The sequence below is a fragment of the Chanodichthys erythropterus genome, chromosome 20, assembly GCF_024489055.1.
Source record: "Chanodichthys erythropterus isolate Z2021 chromosome 20, ASM2448905v1, whole genome shotgun sequence".
Lineage (NCBI taxonomy): Eukaryota > Metazoa > Chordata > Actinopteri > Cypriniformes > Xenocyprididae > Chanodichthys > Chanodichthys erythropterus.
In genome coordinates this window covers 20,044,878-20,067,481 of record NC_090240.1, presented here as the reverse complement: position 1 = coordinate 20,067,481, position 22,604 = coordinate 20,044,878, and the positions used below count along the sequence as shown (strand labels likewise).

The following is a 22,604-nucleotide window of genomic DNA, read 5'->3' as shown; positions in this document are numbered from 1 at the left end:
CAATTTACATTTTTATTTTAGTAGTTTTTTTAGCATTTTAATTTAGAGTTTGATTATTTTAATATATTAATAATAATGTAAATACTTATATTAATACTAATTTAAATACTCATTTAAATACTTTTAAGTCATCCTGTGAGACCCTGGTTGAGTACCGCTGATTTAGTTTTTCATGGCCAAGACAGGAGCTGAAATATTAGATATAACAAAAATGATCACACTAGTCTTTTAGTTACACTTTAAAAACTATGTATTTTAAATTTTTGCTCTGATGCAATCTGTTGCCCCAATTCCATTTTAAGTGCTTTACCGTAAATCAGATAGTGTGGGAGAATTTAGATTTAATATTTCTCTTAACCTTATGATTTTCCATTTTAGCTGATGGTAAACAACATTTAATACAATCATTACAAAGCCAGCCTGCTCTGGAACAGCCAGAGTTTAAGCACTAGATCACCTGCAGGGTCTGATCCTGAACGTTTTTAAACACTATGCCACACCACCTCCAACACAAAGAACATTTATAGAACCCTCACCAAGGAAAGCTGCAAATCCATAGAGGTTTCCTTTAACATTTCCACACTCAGCTTTTCTGCCCATGACTTACTAAACAAGAAGACCTCATCTCTTTTTGTGTCCCTGGGGGGGTTATTTAAGGTGGGCTGGAGTTCAATGCATCTGGATTTGATTAATGCACAGTTATGAGTGTGACTTTTTCTTTATAGTAGCTTGATGCTCTCTCCTGTGTGGTCTTTGCTAGCACTTACACTCCACAGGAGACTAGCTGAATAAATCAGCTTACTGGTATCCCACAGTGACTCATTAACTATTGATCCATTTGATGCCTCAGACAAAGCAGTTCAGAGGTGTAAATGAAAAACAGAAGGAGGGAAGTTTACTGAGCCTGGAGTGTGTTACACACCTCGTCCTCCACCTCCCTCCTCAGAGCCTCCTCCGCACGCCTCTGGATCTCCTCCTGAATCATGCGTGCGTATTCCGAGTCCCGCTCCTCCCTAAGAGAAAAACAAAATGTTGATGTAATGACAATAAACAACTGAAAAAAAAAAAACACTTCTGTTTCCTTAATGTAAGAAGGATAGCACAGTGATTGTCACACTATGTGAGAGTGGTGGACTTTGTACGTGCTATCAGCTGCTGAACTGCTCATAACCCTGAATACACAGTGTCCTATCTGGTACTAGTGTGACTAGTCTCTGACAGCGTGTGTGTGTAATCTTACAGTTGACGAGTGGCCTGTTGCTGAAGCGTTTGAGCACTCTGCTTCTCCTCATCCTGGAGTCTCTTGGCTACTCTGATGTCCCTCTGCACCAGCTGATTCCTCTGCACATTTGAGTTGTAATACTGCTCAACTGTTGGAGACAGCATGCAAATAAGGTTACAGAAGAAAATGTGAAAAATACACTACAGTTCAAAAGTTTTTTTATTTCTTTTATCTAGCAATAAAATCTATTCATTATCTATTTCCTGGGGAAAAAAATATAGCAGTTTCCACAAAAATATTAAGCAGCAAAACTGTTTTCAACATTGATAATAATTAGAAAAATATTTCTTGAGCACAAAATCAACATATTAGAAATTTTCTAAAGGATCATGTGACACTGGAGTAATGATGCTGAAAATTCAGCTTTGCATCACAGGAATAAATTACATTTAATAATGTTTAATTGTAATATTTACAACATTACTGTTTTTACTGTATTTTTGATTAAATAAATGCAGCGTTGGTTAGTTATTTGAAAAGTACTGTACAGGTGCTGGTCATATAATTAGAATATCATCAAAAAGTTGATTTATTTCACTAATTCCATTCAAAAAGTGAAACTTGTATATTATATTCATTCAATACACACAGACTGATACACTTCAAATGTTTATTTCTTTTCATTTTGATGATTATAACTGACAACTAAGGAAAATCCCAAATTCAGAATCTCAGAAACAGAAATATTGGCCAACTGGAAAGTATATACATGAAAAGTATGAGCATGTACAGCCATCAATACTTAGTTGGGGCTCCTTTTGCCTGAATTACTGCAGCATGGAGTCGATCAGTCTGTGGCACTGCTCAGGTGTTACGAGAGCCCAGGTTGCTCTGATAGTGGCCTTCAGCTCTTCTGCATTGTTGGGTCTGGCATATCACATCATCCTCTTCACAATACCCCATATATTTTCTATGGGGTTAAGGTCAGGCAAGTTTGCTGGCCAATTAAGAACAGGGATACCATGGTCCTTAAACCAGGTACTGGTAGCTTTGTCACTGTGTGCAGGTGCCAAGTCCTGTTGGAAAATTAAATCTGCATCTCCATAAATTTGGTCAGCAGCAGGAAGCATGAAGTGCTCTAAAACGTCCTGGTATACGGCTGCGTTGACCTTGGACCTCAGAAAACACAGTGGACCAACACCAGCAGATGACATGGCACCCCAAACCATCACTGACTGTGGAAACTTTACACTAGACCTCAAGCAACTTGGATTGTGTGCCTCTCCTCTCTTCCTCCAGACTCTGGGACCCTGATTTCCAAAGGAAATGCAAAATTTACTTTCATCAGAGAACATAACTTTGGACCACTCAGCAGCAGTCCAGTCCTTTTTGTCTTTAGACACTTCTGACGCTGTCTGTTGTTCAAGAGTGGCTTGACACAAGGAATGCAGCAGCTGAAACCCATGTCTTGCATACGTCTGTGCGTAGTGGTTCTTGAAGCACTGACTCCAGCTGCAGTCCACTCTTTGTGAATCTCCCCCACATTTTTGAATGGGTTTTGTTTCACAGTCCTCTCCAGGGTGCGGTTATCCCTATTGCTTGTACACTTTTTTCTACCACATCTTTTCCTTCCCTTCACCTCTCTATTAATGTGCTTGGACACAGAGCTCTGTGAACAGCCAGCCTCTTTTGCAATGACCTTTTGTGTCTTTCCCTCCTTGTGCAAGGTGTCAATGGTCGTCTTTTGGACAACTGTCAAGTCAGCAGTCTTCCCCATGATTGTGTAGCCTACAGAACTAGACTGAGAGACCATTTAAAGGCCTTTGCAGGTGTTTGAGTTAATTAGCTGATTAGAGTGTGGCACCAGGTGTCTTCAATATTGAACCTTTTCACAATATTCTAATTTTCTGAGATACTGAATTTGGGATTTTCCTTAGTTGTCAGTTATAATCATCAAAATTAAAAGAAATAAAAATTTGAAATATATCAATCTGTGTGTAATGAATGAATATAATATACAAGTTTCACTTTTTGAATGGAATTAGTGAAATAAATCAACTTTTGGATGATATTCTAATTATATGACCAGCACCTGTATGTCAAGATATTTAAACCTTTAAAATGATTTCTAAACATCTGACATATGCGAGTGTTAATAAATAATGTAATAAATCTTCTCATTTAGTCTTACTGTGCCCAAGAATGGGCAATTTGCAGAGATAGAAACAATCCGATTTACATGCAAGATTGTTTTTTCACATGCCATTTAGGGCATGAAAAACATCAACTCAAACATTAGTGCGGCAATCTCTGTGAACGACTGTATAGAGAAAAATCTAAAACTAAACTCTGTCTTGTCTGATCAAGATATTTTAATTAAACAGGCTGACTGACTCACATGAGAGATCTTGTTACCTTATTTACTGCTACGCCCTTGCATTTTGAGGTGTGTGAATACCAGCCTGCTTTAGAAGTTCAAAAAAGATGGCTGAATGTGAAGACTGAGAAAACAAACTTGCATGAAAAGGTGTGGCAGACGTGATGAGAGAAATGGGTCTTACTTTCCTGCTCCTGCAGGTTATGAGCTAGAGCTCCATCCTCCAGCACAGCAAAACACTGGCACACTGCAGATGAGAAACAACACTCAATACAACTGCAGAAAAACTAACACCTAACATCAGGCTATGAGAGATGCTGCTGAACTTTTAATTCTTTGATTTTAAAAGTATAGTATCTTTAGCATTTTAACCATAAATTACATTACAATCCATCCAAGGCTGTAACTGGATACTTTGACAAAGAAAAAAAGTGTCAGACATTTGGAAATGCAGCTTTATTTCATGTCTTTAGTAAAGTAATTCAAAGCTTAATTTAAAAATGTTCATGGTACTATGTTTGTGAAGCCTCATATTTAAAATAAAACAAATTAAAACATTTTATCACTTTAAAAAACTCTTAAATTCTTTATACACTAAGTGTCAAAATGAGACACTCAAATTCCATGAAGCCATAATAACAGTCTCCATGACAAAAACTGACCCTGGAAAGTTAAAAACAAAATTACACTTGTGGTTTTGATCCCGTAAGTGTCACATTTCATTTTAAACCCTGTGTTAAACTAATTCCCAGGGAGGCTCTTGCTGCTTTAGGGAAAAAAATACCTTAAAAAGGAATCTGTGTTGAAAATAATTTGTCTCTCAGTTTGTAAAACCAAACAAAAATTTTTATATAGTAATTTCTATGGCATTTCAGAAGGTTTAAAAGCAGAAGTACGAAGATTGAGCTCATTTTTTCATTTGATCTTGAAAATTGTCTAAATAGTTCCTTTAAATGGTAGGACTAGTGTTCTAGGTTGATGAAGATCTGGTCATGCATTATTTTCTGTGGTAATCAGCAGCATTTTGATGTCGTCGATAGAGATTAATTTAATTTAACCTTGAACAAAATCACAAGAAGCAAAAGCATTGAGTACCAGGTCAGTGAACTCTGAATTTAACAAATGTTCATGTGAACTGAAAAGTAGTTTGAGTGTCTTTCAAGCACAACCACATAAAATCTATATATATGTGAAAGCTGAGCATAAGAGATCTTTTGGAGCACTAAAGCATCTCAGAAAGTTAAATAAAGACCTCTAAATAAACACTAGTTTGACTCCTACTCAAATCTCTCAAGGTTCTGTAAATAATTTTGATGATTTGCTTAAATAATGATATTTGTACGTATTTTATGCATTTTCATTTTCTTATCTCTTGGGAAGGCCACCGTATGCAGTGAAACTAAAATACTCAGTACAGTCTTCTGCATTTACTGACCCTGACACTGCAGAATCCCTCAAGGGCTGTGGTGAATGTTGAGTAGTGTAGATTAAAGCAGTGACATTGGTGTTACCAAACAAACAAATACATAAGCTCTCATAAACAAGCTCATGGCAACAAAACTTCAACAAACATGCTATGTGTGCCGCCCCTCAGGATTTCCACAGGATTGTGTATGCCAAATTCAAATTTAGTCGAAAGCAACCTCAAATTTAAGGATATACAATGCGGCTGAGTTGCAGAGTTTCTGAGGGAAACATACAGTCTGTAATTGACACAACAGCTGGAGTCTGAAGCTTTAGCGCTGGTGCTGGACTTGCGGTCAGGATGGAGAACATTACAGACCCTGAGAGCAGTAAAAATGAAAAAAAAAAAAAAAAAAACGAAAAAAAAAAAAAAAAAATTTTACTAAATTAAGAGTCCAACTGCTGGATTCACACTCAAAAAGACTTAAACCTGAAACATAAATGACACTACATCTGCTTGACTTCAGGATGGCTTGAGCAATTAGAGTAGCATGAGCATTATATCCTAATGGAGACATCCTGACTTCAGCACAACCTCTGACCTGAGCAGCTGGTGGAGATCTATGTATAGCTGTGAGGCCCAGCCATACCGTCTGATGGGGTGAAACTATCGACCCCCTAAACATGTGAGCAGAGAAAAATAATCCTACTCTGGGGTATCCCAAGTTTAAATGCCACCGTTTGGGTAACCAAAAAGACAAATGTATTTCTTGCTTGAGCCCACCTGCTGCATATTGCGATAACCTGTATCAGGTCACGCAAGCACCTCCCAACAATGCCCTCACACATCCACCTAGAGCGCACACACATACGCCTTCACACAGAAGAAATGGTTTCCAGATGTGCCAGCAGCAGAAAAAAGACATTAAGCTGAGCAGAAGGATAGTGAGATTGGTGGTTAAGGAAAGTGTACAGACAGAGCATGATGGTCAGTTTCTTTGTCCTCTTTTGAGGCATCCAGTGAATCTGTAGGCTCAGTAGCTGGTTTGTTTTGTCCAGCAGCCAAGATACTTTCTGCTTGGGGATAGGGCATGAACTCTAACATCAACAAAATTACACTGCAAAAATATTTGTGGATCCTTATATGTGTGTGTGTTTGTATGTAAAGGCCGTGTGAAGGATATCGCCAAGAGAGAACATCAGAATCGGAATCGATGTCTGCATCTGAATCATTTGAATCTGACCGAGTTTACATCTTGCAATTCTGAATTTTTTTGTGATATAAACTCGCAATTGCGAGTTATAAAATCAGAATTGTGTGATATAAGCTCATAACTGCGAGTTATGAAGTCCAAACTGTGAGTTATAAAGATAAACCTTTGTTCTTTTTGTTTAATTCTTGCAATTGTGCTTATATCTCTCAATTCTGACATAACTCACAACTGTGAGTTTATATCTCGCAATTCTGAGAAAAAAAAAGTGAAATTACCTTTTTTTGTAACAATTTCCACAAATCTATTAAGCAGAACAACAGTTTTCAACACTGATAATAAGAAAAGTTTCTTAAGCATCAAATCAGCATATTAGAATGATATCTGAAGGATCATGTGACTCTGAAGTATGAAGTAATGATGCTGAAAATTCAGCTTTGCATCAAAGGAATAAAAAACACTTTAAAATATATTCAAATAGAAAACTCATTTTCCAACTCCCCTAGAGTTAAACAGTTGAGTTTTACCGTTTTCAAATCCATTTAGCCAATCTCCAGGTCTGGCGGTACCACTTTTAGCATAGCTTAGCATAGTTCATTGAATCTGATTAGACCGTTAGCATTTCGCTCAAAAAAGACCAAAGAGATTCAATATTTTTTCCTATTTAAAACTTGACACTTCTGTAGTTACTGTTTAACTCTAGGAGAGTTAGAAAAATAGCCTATTTTCAAAAAAAGCAGAGTGTTCCTTTAAATATTTCACAAAATTACTGTTTTACCATATTTTTGATTAAATAAATTCAGCCTTGAAGAGCATAGGAGACTTCTTTCCAAAACAGTAAAGAAATAGTACCAAACCAAACTTTTGAATGGTAGTGTACATAGTAATTATTCTCACATTTCACAAATTATTTTAGATCCTGTGGCAGTTCCATTTGGATCAGTCTCAATCTAGTTTTCAGACTGAGGTCTTTACGTAAAATTCATGATTGGGCCATCAGTCAGAAACATGATTTTAAATTATTAGGCTGCATTTAATCATAGCTACTGTTCTCAGGAAGCAAAAGACAGCAAAAGACATGTGAAGCCTATGCTAGCATGCTAGCCAAGTAGATATGCCTACAGCCAATTATTAAAAACATCTGGTCTGGTTCCTTCAGTCAAAACAATTCTGATAACACAAGGACAACAGAATGAACTACTGACAGTTAGATTTAGTATGTTGATTAGGTTTGGTCATGAAAACACATTTCTCTTCTCTCTAAACACTGATCTGTTTTTCATACTACACCTAAACTGATAAGACTGTTCACTAATATCCACCCATTCTACAGTTTAGGTAATGCTGGGGATTTCTGCTCGTCTTTATCTATAGTTGAGGAACTACAGAACCCCTAACAACAACAAGATTTTCTTAGGCTCATGTCTCTGTACAAGCAGTCAAAACAAAAAAAAAAAAAAAAAAACCACTTACAGATTCACACGCTGATAGGATCTTACATTTTTATCCAGTAGAGAAGGGAGAAGCGGTGTTAAACGTCACTTAAAAAGTCTTCTCGACAGCTTGGGCACCTTCTAACCTGTTCTGTATTCACTCCTCTCGTTTCAGGAGGAGGGATTTGAGCCTGTAGGCCCGGTTCTGGCAGCGATGCGTTTTAGCGGACCTGACCTCAGCGTTCAGGTGTCTGATTGGGGCGCAGAGTGGATTGGCAGGCAAGAGGGTGTGGATAAAGTTGTCTAACTAGTTTTGCAGAAGCAGAGCAAAAAAAAAAACATGCTCATATTACAAAGACAGGCTAAATGTATGTTTGAAAGTATATATGAATACTTTAAAGGGGACCTATTATGCAAAATTCACTTTTGCATGGTGTTTGGACATAAATGTGTGTTGGCAGTGTGTGTACACAATCACTCTATAGTAATAAAAATCCACCACTTTTTTTTAATCCCCATAAATCATAAGCAGTGTCTCAGAACAAGCCATTTCCAGATTCCTGGCAGTGTGACATCACAAAAGCCACAGGCCCCGCCCACGAATGTTGACAGACACTTAAGTTTGAACATAGAACCACCCTGAGCGCGTGCAGCGAGTCCGCCATTGCTGCACTGACGAGAATATCTCCCAAGCGTTTTAGGTGTTCTGTAGCTGGATGGATTAATCCACATAGCTCTCTTCATTTACTACCCAAATCTGAGCCACTGAAAATGAGGTGGATTAACTTGTTTTCCAGAAAATTCTCCTTCAGTTCTGTCGAAATTAGTTTATGTCTGCTTGAATCATTTCACACCGGACTGCTTAGTGAACGAATATCAATACAAAGGCACAATACAAAACAAAGACTGTGCTAAAAATGTGCTACTCAAGGATATACAAGTAAAAAATGGTCGTGATCCAGCTTACAGTCTCCAGAGTGACACTAAATACAGTAGTAATGAAGGTAAGGGCACTTTATTACAGTTCATCTGAGTTTATTTACAGGTATAAAGTTTATTAAGCACCACCCGAAAGGAATAAGGTCTTTATATATTCATTTACTGTTAGTTGTAACGGGTGTTTCTGTGTAATTCGCAATGTATGTTGGTAATACAAGGAAAAGAGAGAGAGTTTATGGATAATATTTTAATGCACACTTGCAGTGTTTTTATTAAGCTCTTACAGTGATTTTCTAGAGTGAAAACGGACGCTTCATATTTTCTGTGAGGTACAATAAACGTCATAAAACTCATTGGTAAAGTTTTGGCCATCATTCGGACGGTACAACAGGCCTGTACTAATATAGTAGATTAAAAACAAGAAGACAATATGTTATAACCGTAATTGAACTAAACTATACCTGTTCTATCGCCATGCAGCATACACTGATTCATTTGTGCTCCGATGATTCATGAAGCAGTGTTTTGAAATCGGCCATCACTAAATAAGTCGTTATTTTGTTTTTTTTTCCCATCAAAAGTATTCTCGTCACTTTATAATATTAATATTGAACCACTGTACTCACATGAACAGATTTAAATTTTTTAGTACATTTTTTAGGATCTTAAGAGAGGAAATGTCATTGCTGGCTATGGAGGCCTCACAGAGCCATCAGATTTCGACCAAAATATCTTAAAAGGTGTCCAAGAATTGAAAATTTAGTTAAATAATTAGAGTTCAGTACATGCAGATGACATACAGTGAGTCTCAAACACCATTGTTACCTCCTCTTGATTTGTGCAAAAGACCTCAGAAGAACAGGCGAATCTAAACATAACACTGACTGTGATGTAACAGTCGGGATCATTAATATGTACGCCCCCAATATTTGCATATGCCAGCCCATGTTCAAGGCATTAGATAAGCCAGTATTAACATCTGGATCAGCACAGCCGAACCAACAGACTTTGTGCAGGTAAGCAAGCAAGGACAATAGTGAAAAATGGCAAATATGGCAATAATAACTGACATGATCCATGATAACATGATATTTTTAGTGATATTTGTAAATTGTCTTTCTAAATGTTTCGTTAGCATGTTGCTAATGTACTGTTAAATGTGGTTAAAGTTACCATCGTTTCTTACTGTATTCACGGAGACCAGAGCTCTCGTTATTTTAATTTTTAAACACTTGCAGTCTATATAATTCATAAACAACTTCATTCTTTATAAATCTCTCCAACAGTGTGTAATGTTAGCTTTAGCCACGCAGCACAGCCTCAAACTCATTCAGAATCAAATGTAAACATCCAAGTAAATACCATACTTACATGATCTGATATGCTGCATGACGAACACTTTGTAAAGATCCATTTTGAGGGTTATATTAACTGTGTGAACTTTGTTTATGCAATGTAATGTTATAGATTCGCGAGCTTGGGGGCGGGGAGCGCGAGCATTTAAAGGGGACACGCACAGAATCGGCACATTTTTAATTATGCCCCAAAATAGGCAGTTAAAAAATTGAATAATAAAAAATCTTTGGGGTATTTTGAGCTGAAACTTCACAGACACATTCAGGGGACACCTTAGACTTATATTACATCTTGTGAAAAAGGGTTCTAGGGTACATTTAATTTGTGTTTCTAAGATCAATGAAGGTCTGTGGAACGGCACGAGGGTATGTAATGACAGAATTTTCATTTTTGTGTGAACTAACCCTTTAAAAACAAGATTTTTTAAAATGTGTAAATTCCTATGCCCAATAAAAAGATAAGATAAAGCCGTTTGCAAAACAGACACTCAGTTACACTCAGTTACACTCAGACACTGGGATGAAATGGAAAAATTCCTGTGATGGCAAAGCTGAATTTTCAGCAGCCTTTATTTCAAAAATCATTCTAATATGCTTGTTTGGTGCTCAAGAAACTTAAACTTTATTTTTATATAAACAATTTTTTTTTCCAAGATTCTTTGATGAATATCATTTTCAAAAGAAAATTTTATAACATTATAAATGCCTTTACTGTCACCTTTGACCAGTGTAATGTGTCCTTGCTTAATAAAAGTATTAATTTATTTCAGAAAAGAAATTCTTTCTCATCCCAAACATTTGAACGGTAGCATATCTGTCTGGGTAGAGATTTCACAGCATAAAGAGGAAAAAAGTCAGTGAAGGCAGGGAATGAGTGATGCAAAGAGGTTAAAGTGCAGAGAGGAAAGAGGCTGCTTTTTCTCAAGGGAACTGAATATAAAGACAGCATTCCCAAGACTAGGTCAAGAGAACAACCAGAGCAAAAACACATCCACAGGAACTGATAACATAAGAGTGAAGACAAAGAGAACTCACTACAATATATTTATATCACAAGGTTTTGGGGAACTATACTGAAAACAAACTAAGGAAATGAAAACAGCTGCTCACAGGCCATGTACCCAATGGCATAGTACTGTACAAAAGCCTAAACATTAGTTAATTGGGTGATACAGGCAGTATGGTGGTCTAATAGGGTCTTTGTTCTACAGCCAGTGCCTGTTTAAGCGTAAAAATACAAAGCAAGACAATAAAAGCATTGTGCACCGAATTGGAACGGAAAGGGAAATCATCATAAACATTTCCCCCTTCAAAAGAAGCAGTGGGTCAAGCTCAAAATACAGGATTTTTATCTAAGAGACAATACTTGAGCAAACAGGGCCATGTGGAAAGGTTCTTTCGCCAATGGAAAAAGAAAAAAAAAGAGACAGCTTTTTTGCTTCCGAGATATACAGCAGACATCTGGAATGTTAATCAGATCTCAGACTTATCAGTATAGATTATGCAGTGCATGGAATATAACAACAGAATGAGACATCTGAAAATCAGAGTGGCAATCAACAATCAAGCCCAAAGAATGATGTGATGCACACATACACGCAATATATCTCACACAGCATAAAAGCACAACTCTTCCAAAATGAGACGGTCTGCAATGTGCACACAGAGTCATAACCACAAGCAACATGTGCATGTCAGGCAGGTCTTACCCTCCTGGACTCTGGGCAGGTTGGCCTGATCCACCTCCAGCTCTGCCATGACTGCTGGCACTGCTCAACAACTCATGCCATCCAGCAACACCTATTCTCACGAAAGACAGATTTGGTTAGTGCTCAACTGACGGAGCCAACCTAGTTTATTTGGTCACTGTGAGTGTTCCAACAGTTCACCACTGGCTCATTAAAGGGTTAGTTCACCCAAAAATGAAAATAATGTCATTAATTACTCACCCTCATGTCATTCTACACACGTAAGACATTCATTCATCTTCAGAACACAAATTAAGATATTTTTGATGAAATCCCATGGCTCAGTGAGGCCTCCATAGACAGCAATGCCATTCAAACTCTCAAGGTCCATAAAAGGTACTAAAAACATATTTGAAACAGTTCATGTGAGTACACTGGTTCTATCGTAAGATTATAAAGCAATGAGTATACTTTTTGTGCACCAAAAAAACAAAATAAAGACTTTTCAACAATATCTAGTGATGGGCCGGTTTCAAAACACTGCTTCAGAGCTTTACGAATCGAATCAGTGAATCGGAGCGCCAAAGTCACATGATTTCAGCAGTTTAGCCGTTTGATAGGAGATCCAAATCACTAATTCGAAACAAGAGATTCATAAAGCTCAGAAGCTTCATGGAGCAGTGTTTTGAAATCGGTCCATATAGATATTGTTGAAAAGTCGTTTTGTTTTTTTTGGTGCACAAAAAGTATTCTTATCGCTTTATAATATTAAGAATGAACCACTGAACTCACATGAACTGATTTAAATATGTTTTTAGTACATTTATGGATCTTGAGAGTTTCAATGCTTTGGTGTCAATAGTGGCCTCACTGAGCCATCGGATTTTATCAATATCTTAATTTATGTTCAGAAGATGAACGAAGGTCTTACGGGTGTAGAACAACATGAGGGTGAGTAATAAATTATTTTCATTTTTGGTTGAACTAACCCTTTAAATACTATTACTTATGAGGCATGCATCTAATTCACCGCAAAGACAAGCTTTTTTGACAAAAAGCTGATAAAATTTTTGCATGTTACAGAACAAGTTATTATTAACATTCCCATAAAAAACAAAAATAAAATGTATTAATTATTACTTATAACATTATACTTGAAAAATAAATAAATAAATAAATAAATAAGACTCTCTTAAGAAATCACATGTAAGCACCTATAAATAACCAGAATAAGGAGTTGCCTTAAGAAAACATCTGTGAAATAAAAAAGAAAAGATTTAATTAAAAATAAAACCTTTATTGCCTTAAGAAATCATCGATAAAATAATATAAAAAGGTACTTTCTTGACAAATTGAGCAAACACAAAAGTGACCATATAAAATAAATGTATCGTCTTTTTACACTAAATACATGAATAATTCAAAGCGGGTTCAAATGTGAGGCTAAAAGATAAGAGTACCGAGCATTTGTGTTTTAATACATACTGACAACAAAACAAAAATGGGAAAGAAAGATACGTGACAAAGCAGCACGCGACAGCAGTACTATTAAAGCGCCCTGAAACAAAATAAAGTGAAACTAAAACGAGGAGAAAGACAACAAACCGGCAGAAGTGAAATGAATGAGCACAGTGGGAAACTTCACATTCCTCACGTTTTTCACCTCAATGGTTCATCACACAAACACCAAACACTGAAAACATGATTCACTACAGACACCAAACACAGTCTCTTACCTGCTCTGCGCTCTTCACTTCTCTACAAAATGCTCTTTTTTATGTTCAACTACTTGTTGCAAATTAGGGCAACTCAAAAAAATCTTCTCATAAGCTAATGCTAGATTTGGCAGTGTCTGAAATAAGCCTGAACTATAATTACCCAGTTTCAAAGTTTCCGACTACACAGACTGTTTTTGACAACGAGACAATGGCATGAAGCTTCCACAGGGATGGTAAGCCAGCGCGGACAAACTTCTGGACGCTCCCTCCCTCCATTACATCACACCGGTTCATCCAATCACATCAAAAATAAATAAATAAATAAATATAAATTAATAATGAATAAGAACAAAACTTTAATACCCTATTCACCTTTTAGAATATACTTACATCTGAAGTATTATTTATTGATTTTACAAAATGCACAGAAAGGTAAAGCTAACTTTATAATATAATAATAAATGCTTATTATTTTACTCTATTACAAAGTGTTCCTAAGAGACGTGGGAGGATATTGTGCCCTCTACTGGCGTTTGATATGGATTCATGAAGGAAGCCTTTCTTTGTCTCTTCTTTTCCAAGTGTTGTTCAACAAACATAAACAAGATATAATGATGTTCTGTGCATTGTATTACTATTGTATATTGCAAAATGTAAACGAAATATTTAAGATAATCCTTCTGGTTTATCTTCTACGTGAAGACAAGGTTTGCTACTTCCATGCATTTTACAGTGCACCACAATAAATATAATATAAATACTTATTTAATAACAGTTTGAGAATCTGTCATTTAAGAACCCATTTTAATCAACTTCTTACTGCAAAAAAATATTTTCTTACTTTGTATTTTTGTCTTGTTTTCCACTACAAATATATAAACATTCTTAAATCAAGATACATTTACTACTGTGAAAAAAAAAAAAATCACAAAATTAAGTGAGTTTATGTTAAAAAAAAAAAAGAAGAGAAAAACTAGTCAGTGGGGTCAAAAAAATCTTGTTTTCCCATTAAATTATTATTTCCCCCCCCCACTGGCAGATATTTTTTCCTGTTTTAAGCACAAACTCACTTAATTTTGATGATTTTTTTGTTTGTTTGTTTTTCAGAAAACAGGACTATATCTTAATATCTTAAGTCATTTTGCTTTTCTAGTAAATGTATGTAAGAATTTTTAGATATTTTTACTAGAAAACAAGACAAAAAAAAAAGCCTTTTACGGTATTAAAGGTACAATATGTAAAATTTTTGCAGTAAAATATCCAAAAACCACTAGACTAGTGTTATATATTTTGTCCAGCTGATTACAAACAATATCTCTAATGTTTTCAACTACTTGTAAATCATGAGAAAATTCCCATTCTAAACAGTGACACGGGGCAGTGCAGTCGCCTGTCAATGACGTCAGTTACCTTTGTTACCGCCTTTGCTGACGTAGAAACCAACAGTGCCGTGGACAAATGCGGAAGTAGAGTCTAGCGTCCAGCAAACCACTAGCTCGCTTCAAGCAGTTCCTTATTTACTTCTTGCACGTTTTATGGTGGATTGTGTTACTTATTTGTGGAACATAATTGCTGTTTACCATCTGCCGCTGGTTCTGTCGACAAGGACAGCTCCCGTAAACTCATGACCGGAAAAGCGGAAGCGGCGCCGGCGACTGTGTCATAATAAAAGTCCCGCTGCTCATGAGGCGTGTGTTGATCAATCGCTCCAGCTTCTCGTTCAGCTCCCGCAACACTCGGTCCTGCTCTGCTTCATACTACAGTAACATTAATAATCGCATTCACAAACATGAGTTCTTTTAGACTCCAATCACTATTCTTTTGCACCGTCCGTTGAGATGGAGACCACGTCCCAAGTTTCCGCTCTAAAACCTGGCGTCATCAAACTACGCCTTTGTTTTGAATAGGCTTCCAGTGACCTCTAGCGGAAAAAAAATATCACAAATTGTACCTTTAACTTTTAAAGGGTTAGTTCACCCAAAGATGAAAATTCTGTCATTTATTACTTAACCTCATGCCGTTCCACACCTGTAAGACCTCCGTTAATCTTCATAAAGTTACTAAAAACATATTTAAATCGGTTCATGTGAGTACAGTGGTTCAATATTAATATTATAAAGCGATTATTTAGTGATGGCCGATTTCAAAACACTGCTTCAGGAAGCATCGGGGCACAGATGAATCAGTGTGTCGAATCTGCTGTTCGGAGCGCCAAAGTCACGTGATTTCAGCCGTTGGCAGTTTGACGCTCGATCTGAATCATGATTCGATGATTCGTTTATGCTCCGAATCTTCCTGAAGCAGTGTTTTCACTAAATAAGTCGTTATTATTTTTTTTTTTTGGCACTCTAAAAATATTCTCGCCGCTTTATAATATTAATATTGAACCACTGTACTCACATGAACCGATTTAAATATGTTTTTAGTACCTTTATGGATCTTGAGAGAGGAAGTGTCCATTGCTCCCTATGGAGGCCTCACTGAGCTATCGGATTTCAACTAAAATATCTTAATTAAGATTAACGAAGGTCTTACGGGTGTGGAACGGCATGAGGGTAAGTAATAAATGACAGAATTTTCATTTTTGGGTGAACTAACCCTTTAAGGTCTTGCACTGTGTTTAATGTTGGGAGCAATTCATCCAAATAAATTCCTCATAAGATCAATCTTACAAAGCAGATGGACAAGTGTAGTCAGACTGTGAGTGACATACATCCTTTTAAAATGGCTCTTCATTTCTTACGTCTGATTATACTCCACGCTTTGTAAATGTCAAATGTGCATCACTAATACAACGTTGCCAGTGGGTGATAAACAAATGTCATCCTCTCCTCAACAGATGGGTGATCTGGAGTGTATACCCCTGGTGCGATTGAGCTTCATTTTTTATTACCTTCATCGACACTGACAGCGTCATTAGCATCAGTGTGGCTCCCTGAATTCCCAATAAAATCTTCTTCCCTATGCATCAGTTCACCAACCTTCATTGTGAATTTAAAGAGATATATTTTCATCCTTTTCAATACGAAAGGGCTAGATTCATAAGCTTAATAAGACAGCTGACATATTCATAAAATCATCCCGGACATAGACGGACATTTGCACACCTGTGTTCCCCAATTTACAAATAAAGTAAAACAGGTCAATGAGATTCAAAAGTGATAAAGCCACTATACCGCCGGTCACCTTGATTTATTCATGGACATATTAACTCAACAAGATCCAAATTTTAAAATAACTCTCAATAAAAACATTGCATTCATTATGATTCACTCAGCTTTTGGTAGAGTGGAGTATATAAGATAAAAGACCATCCATCCACTCCATTCACCAAAGCCTGACCTGATAGATCCTTCATCCTGCTGCAGAGATGATCTGTAACCTGCTTCTGTCCTGCTCTGTCCTCCTGCTGTCCTGCAGTCATCTGCTAGCACATCCTGTTACAGACACAGCTGACATGACTTACAGCGGCCCTGGTGAGTGCATTCAGACACAATATGTCATATTTATGGATGTTAAGGAACCTATCTATATGTGTATATGTATTCGGCATCTTAAGCATATATAAGGCATAGGCTATAAGATTTATAAGATGCAGTGTTGGGGAAAGTTCCTTTTAAAAGTAATGCATTACAATATTGCGTTACTCCCTAAAAAAGTAACTAATTGTGCTACTTAGTTACTTTTTATGGAAAGTAATGCATCACGTTACTTTTGCGTTACTCCTGGGCTTTTTGTTTTGATTGTTTATATAACAACAAAAAAGTTCTATTTTTGGAAAATGTTAAGGCCTTTTCACCCCAAAAAGGAAATGAATAATCCTCAGGCTGATGTAGTAATTCATGCCTGTACAGAGGGCGCAGTTCAAATTAACAAACCTTTCAGCTGTGCTGCCATTCTGGAATACAGAAGAATAGGACACAGGAGCAGATGTAAGTCAGTGGTTTTTCTGTGGAAATGGGCTACTTTAACATTGCCGCTGTGGGTTGTTTTTTCTGTCCGCGGGTTGAAGCAACCCCAAATGACATGATAGCCCCTGGAATGCGAATTTTACCAGAGGAACCCTGCCAAAAATGCGGATTTTACCCTCCGGAATGCGATTTTTAAAGGGAGACCCCCCTGACATGCGATTTGGCTAGTTTTGACAAGCAATTGGGCGGGTTTTGTTGTGAAAACCTGGCAACCCTACATTTAGTGTTGAACTAGTCTAGAATAACCATGATGTTTGCACACAATGCCTCTGCACTCCCATTTTCTCTCAGCATGGGAACAGGAGAACTGTTAATCAATAAATGGGAAAACAAAGTAACGCGTATATTTAGTTGTAAATTTAAAAGTAATGCGTTACTTTAGTAGTTACTTGAAAAAAGTAATCTGATTACATAACTCGCATTGCTTGTAATGCATTACCCCAAAGATGTGAAAATACATCAAAATAATGCAAGGATTTGACACAGTATATATATATATATATATATATATATATATATATATATATATATATATATATATATACATATATAAAATAAAGTGTTCTCAAAGATTGGTAAGCCTCTTTAATTACCTATGCATAATTATATTATGCATTTAGCATAGTTTTCGTCAACTGTATGTGACATTATCAGAACAGTCTAATTATTTATTTGGAAGCAATGCACTGATATAAATATAAATCACAACAACTCGCATTTTCATTGTCAATTACATTAATTTTAGAGCACACAGGGTGCAAAAATGGGTCTTTATATTAAAGGTGGTACAGAGGATGTTTTGTTTTATACATTTTTGCAATATTACTTGAAACTGTCTTTACTAACTGATAAAAGACTATTTATTAGGTGCACTGAAAGGAATAATATTAATATACATCATCTGTGCACGAGGTAGGGCCTTAAAAACATCAGCCAATCGTTTACGCGATCATCGCCTAAACAATTGGCCCTCTGGCTTGTCAATCACTGCCATGACGTTCCTTGTGAGAGACGTGCGGCTGCGCGCTCCAGTAACTTTCCACACTCCGCATGCAATGTTTTTGTCAGGAGACAGGAGTAACAACTGCAGAGTATGAGTCACCTGCGGTGAGTCCGACATAATGAATCCACTAAGTGTGTGCGCGGCTTAACGATTGTAAGGCCGATTATGAATGTAAATTGATTATGACTGATCGCGCTCAAACCCGTCCAGTCAGAGCCAGTTGCGTTCAGTCTGCGATTACAGTCGGTGTTCAAATTCCATGTGAAAGTATATAAATATGCTTCAGGAGCAGGAAACTATCGCTGTATGTTGAGCAGTCTTAGAATGTTTTAGATAGTCGTTAAATGTGTGCCTGGCTTAATAACAGCGAATGCCGGTGGTAAACAAACACTGAAGGAGGGGGGTTGTTCTTCCGCATGTGCTCATTTCAAAAACTCAGTCGACGAAAACATCCTCAGTACCACCTTTAAGTGTATTTACTAACATGTAAATTAATTATTTGATACAAAGTTTTTACATTGTAACTTATATTTAAATACCGGCATGCAATTACATCTGTAATTAATTTCTGTAAATTGATCTATAATTACACTATTGACCCTTCACCTACCTCTTAACCCACACTTAAACCTACCCATACCACCAAACCTGTGCCTAAACTTACCCGTATCCCTCATTAATAGCAGCAAAAGTGTTTTGCAATACATGAACATGAACACAATAAGTATTATACCCACCATTTTTTTTTGAAGCAAGTAGTAGTTAAAGGGTTAGTTCACCCCAAAATGAAAATTCATATAGTCATATTACTTACCCTCATGTCGTTCCACACCCGTAAGACCTTCGTTAATCTTCGGAATACAAATTAAGATATTTTAGTTGAAATCCGATGGCTCTGTGATTGCTCCATAGGGAGCAATGTCACTTCCTCTGTCAAGATCCACTAGTGTACTAAAAACATATTTAAATCAGTTCTTGTGAGTACAGTGGTTCAATATTAATATTATAAACCGACAAGAATACTTTTGGTGCGGCAAAAAAACAAAATAACGACTTATTTAGTGATGGCCGATTTCAAAACACTGCTTCAGGAAGTATCGGAGCATTGTGAATCAGTGTATCGAATCTGCAGTCCGGAGCGCCAAAGTCACGTGATTTCAGCAGTTTGGCGGTTTGACCCGCGATCCGATTCATGATTCGATACACTGATTCATCTGTGCTCCGATGCTTCCTGAAGCAGTGTTTTGAAATCGGCCATCACTAAATAAGTTATTTTGTTTTTTTGCTGCACCAAAAATATTCTCGTCGCTTTATAATATTAATATTGAACCACTGTACTCACATGAACTGATTTTAGTACCTTTATGGATCTTGAGAGAGGAAATGACACATTGCTCCCTATGGCTCACGGAGCCATCGGATTTCAACTAAAATATCTTAATTTGTGTTCTGAAGATTAACGAAGGTCTTACGGGTGTGAAACGACATGATGGTGAGTAATAAATGACAAAAATTTTCATTTTTGGGTGAACTAACCCTTTAAAGGCACCCAATATAAATTGTGACCCAAAAGATAACATTAAATTTATAATGCTGGTGCCAAATACAGTAGCAATACAGGCAAAATTGCTGTAGCTGATATAATAGCGTCTGTCTGATTGCTGCTATAGATTCAGTGGAAGAAGCCGGAGTCGTCAGTCCAGATGATTTCTCGGTCTCTGATCTCAATGATCTCCTGCAGAGGGCAGCAGTCGTAGGATACTCCCCATTGCTCAGCAGAGAGAGTGAGACTCATTCATCTGACACAGACATTTAATCACAAAAGCTGCAACTGCACCATCTTTCAGTGTTACAGAAGGTTCTTCTGCAGATGAAAAACAAATAGCTCTTTTTTCACTTTGAATGCTCATACTGTTCCTTTCACAGGTATCAAAATGTCTGGACAGATTCCTAAAGAGGCTCTTAGAGAGGTAAGGGAAATAACGGTCTCTTAGCTTGTAAATAATGCTGTGTCTTGGTTATATTACATTTACATGCAAATATGTGACCGACGTCTTTCTCCGAAGTTTCTGTTAGAAAAACCGTATCGCCTCATCCCTCCCAGCGGTCTGTGGGGCAGCAGGAGACAGTTCAGGAAGAGAGGCGGCAGTGCAGACTGCTTCTGGAAATACTGTGTTTGAGCCATTCATGCCATACTGATTCATGAGTGACAGGGCTTTTATAGCTTTTCCTACCAGTATGGACTCACACATATACACAGTACATAAATTATACAGGATACAAATACAAACAAATGTGCAAAACAGTTGCTGATGTAAACCACTAACATGTAAAATATCTGGGAATTTTTTTCTACATATCTTCAGCTTTTAATGCTGGAATATTTGGATTCAGTGCCAATACTATCTTTATAGACCACAATAGCTGTATGTTATAAAACATATAACTCTAAATAAATGCAAAAATAAAATAATAAAAAGCCTCCATTCTTTGTCCAGAATGTTGTTCCCATTTCTCAAATTCCCATTTTTATATTTTGTAGCTCCTTTTTATTTTTGTCTTGCGATGAGTTCTTTATACAGAGAACATGCAGATGAGATTTGGATTGATTGATTCAAGCATTTTTGAGACCGATGAATCAAACAGTGGTTGTTCCTCCAAACTTCAACCTTGGAGGCTGGACATCCACTTAGCTGGGGAGGACAAACGGTATCTAGATGCATCTACGGACTTACTGAACACACACAAAAAAGAAAAAGTCAAGCCAAAGACTGACCTACAATACGTGTTAAACACCACTAAAAATAAATAAATAAAAATAAACACGTCCAGGCAAGGTCCACCAATGGTACCTTTAAAAAGCATGCTGCTGCTGTATTATGTTTATGAGAACAGCAGATGAGTGGTTGTTTGATTACCTGCTGTGGACTCTTGAAGGTAAGGCTCTATGTATTGATACTCCTAGACGTGGAAGGTCTCTCTTCTCCATATCTTCAGTATTAGGCCAGAGAACCTCAGGAGAGCCCATCAGCTCTGTGTCCTGTCCTTCCTGCTCATTCACTGGAGTCATCGCTCTGAGGAGCTCTATCATCTAACAGCGCACACACAAGCAGTTAAAACAAGTACTCCAATATTCCATAAATAAAAACTCGCAATTTCACATTTTTGTGACCAAATGACGCTACTTGAGAAATCAGTACAGAAGTTCCTTCACCTCTCTGACAGTTTCAGTGTGAACAGGCGAACTGTCACTCCAGACACACAGCAGCAACAGACTGAGAGACAAGCAGAATGTCCTCTTCATTATGTCTGTAAAACAGCACAGGCTTACAATAATGCACAAATAAATTACCTTATCATCATGATAAAACAAAAGAAGGTCAATGAATTAACCTTAAAGGGACAGTTCACCCAAAAATGAAAATTGTGTCATCGTTTACTCACCCTCAAGTTGTTCCAAACCTGTATTTCTTTGTTCTGCTGTACACAAAGAAAGATATTTTGCAACCAAACAGTTAACAGTGGGGATTTACAGCAAACAGTGGGGCTTCCTTTTTTGGGTGAACTATCCCTTTAAGGGAATAAACAAACAAATAATTGTATTATTAAATGGTATTATAAAAACATATATAAATAGTAATAATATATTACATATTGCTTATTTGAATGAAAATTACACATTAATAGTTGTAATCATATATAATTAATATAGAATTATTTGATATACATTATTAATAATGCAATACACATTGCTTATTATAAATAATAATAATAATTATTATTTAATATTAAATATAAAAAACAACAACTTTGAAATAATAAGTACTTTATAGAACTATGGTACAATCTTATTAGCTACACAAACTTTCAATATCTACTTAATATCTTCAAAAAAGGTTAAGGTTCTATATAGAACTCTAGGGTTCTTGACTAAATTTTAAAGAACACTTTATGCCAAAAAGGGTTATAAATAAGGAGAAATGTCTTAAATAGTCACATTATACTTCATGTTTAAGGGGTTATTTAAGTTTTTTTAGTGATAAAGTATGTTTATAAATTGTAATTAAATAAAATATTAAAACAAAATTACTTAATAAAAACTAAATCCATCAAATGATCCAATGATAGAAACCCCTAAAATAATTATAAAACTATATATATATATATATATATATATATATATATATATATATATATATATATATATATATATATATATAATCTTTTCATCATATTTTGATGATTCAATTGAACTTGTTTATGGTCATTAAAATTTCTTTCAT

General features: G+C 36.4%; 3 protein-coding genes across 14 annotated transcripts in view; 1 reads left to right on the top strand and 2 right to left on the bottom strand.

The window, feature by feature from the left end:
• Positions 1-13,582, bottom strand: part of ccdc187 (coiled-coil domain containing 187) — a 29,015-nt gene extending 15,433 nt beyond the window's left edge. For 2 of the 10 annotated variants that reach the window (XM_067370767.1, XM_067370774.1), the window contains exons 1-5: positions 13,366-13,582; positions 11,651-11,741; positions 3,784-3,846; positions 1,241-1,370; positions 923-1,013 (exon numbers count right to left, since the gene is read on the bottom strand). In XM_067370767.1, coding sequence (XP_067226868.1) covers positions 923-1,013; positions 1,241-1,370; positions 3,784-3,846; positions 11,651-11,699 — 333 coding nt within the window. In that variant the 5' untranslated portion in view covers positions 11,700-11,741; positions 13,366-13,582. Of the gene's footprint in view, positions 1-922; positions 1,014-1,240; positions 1,371-3,637; positions 3,688-3,741; positions 3,847-5,034; positions 5,114-11,650; positions 11,742-13,365 lie in introns of those variants that run through there. The other 8 variants (XM_067370764.1, XM_067370769.1, XM_067370765.1 and 5 more) reach the window with 8 other exon arrangements.
• A 3,135-nt stretch (positions 13,583-16,717) lies between these two features.
• uts2a (urotensin 2, alpha) lies at positions 16,718-20,501 on the top strand. The gene is made up of 4 exons (XM_067371131.1): positions 16,718-16,823; positions 19,992-20,105; positions 20,248-20,291; positions 20,388-20,501. Exons 1-4 carry the CDS (start codon positions 16,718-16,720, stop codon positions 20,499-20,501), a joined length of 378 nt encoding a protein of 125 aa, XP_067227232.1.
• Positions 20,502-20,515: 14 nt separating this feature from the next.
• The window catches only part of camta1a (calmodulin binding transcription activator 1a), a 443,175-nt gene continuing 441,086 nt past the window's right edge, over positions 20,516-22,604 (bottom strand). Inside the window, exons 14-16 of one of the 3 annotated variants that reach the window (XM_067371129.1) lie at positions 21,536-21,630; positions 21,240-21,412; positions 20,516-21,055 (exon numbers count right to left, since the gene is read on the bottom strand). The gene's annotated coding sequence lies outside the window, so the exon portion shown is untranslated. The remainder of the gene's footprint in view (positions 21,056-21,239; positions 21,413-21,535; positions 21,631-22,604) is intronic. The other 2 variants (XM_067371130.1, XM_067371128.1) reach the window with 2 other exon arrangements.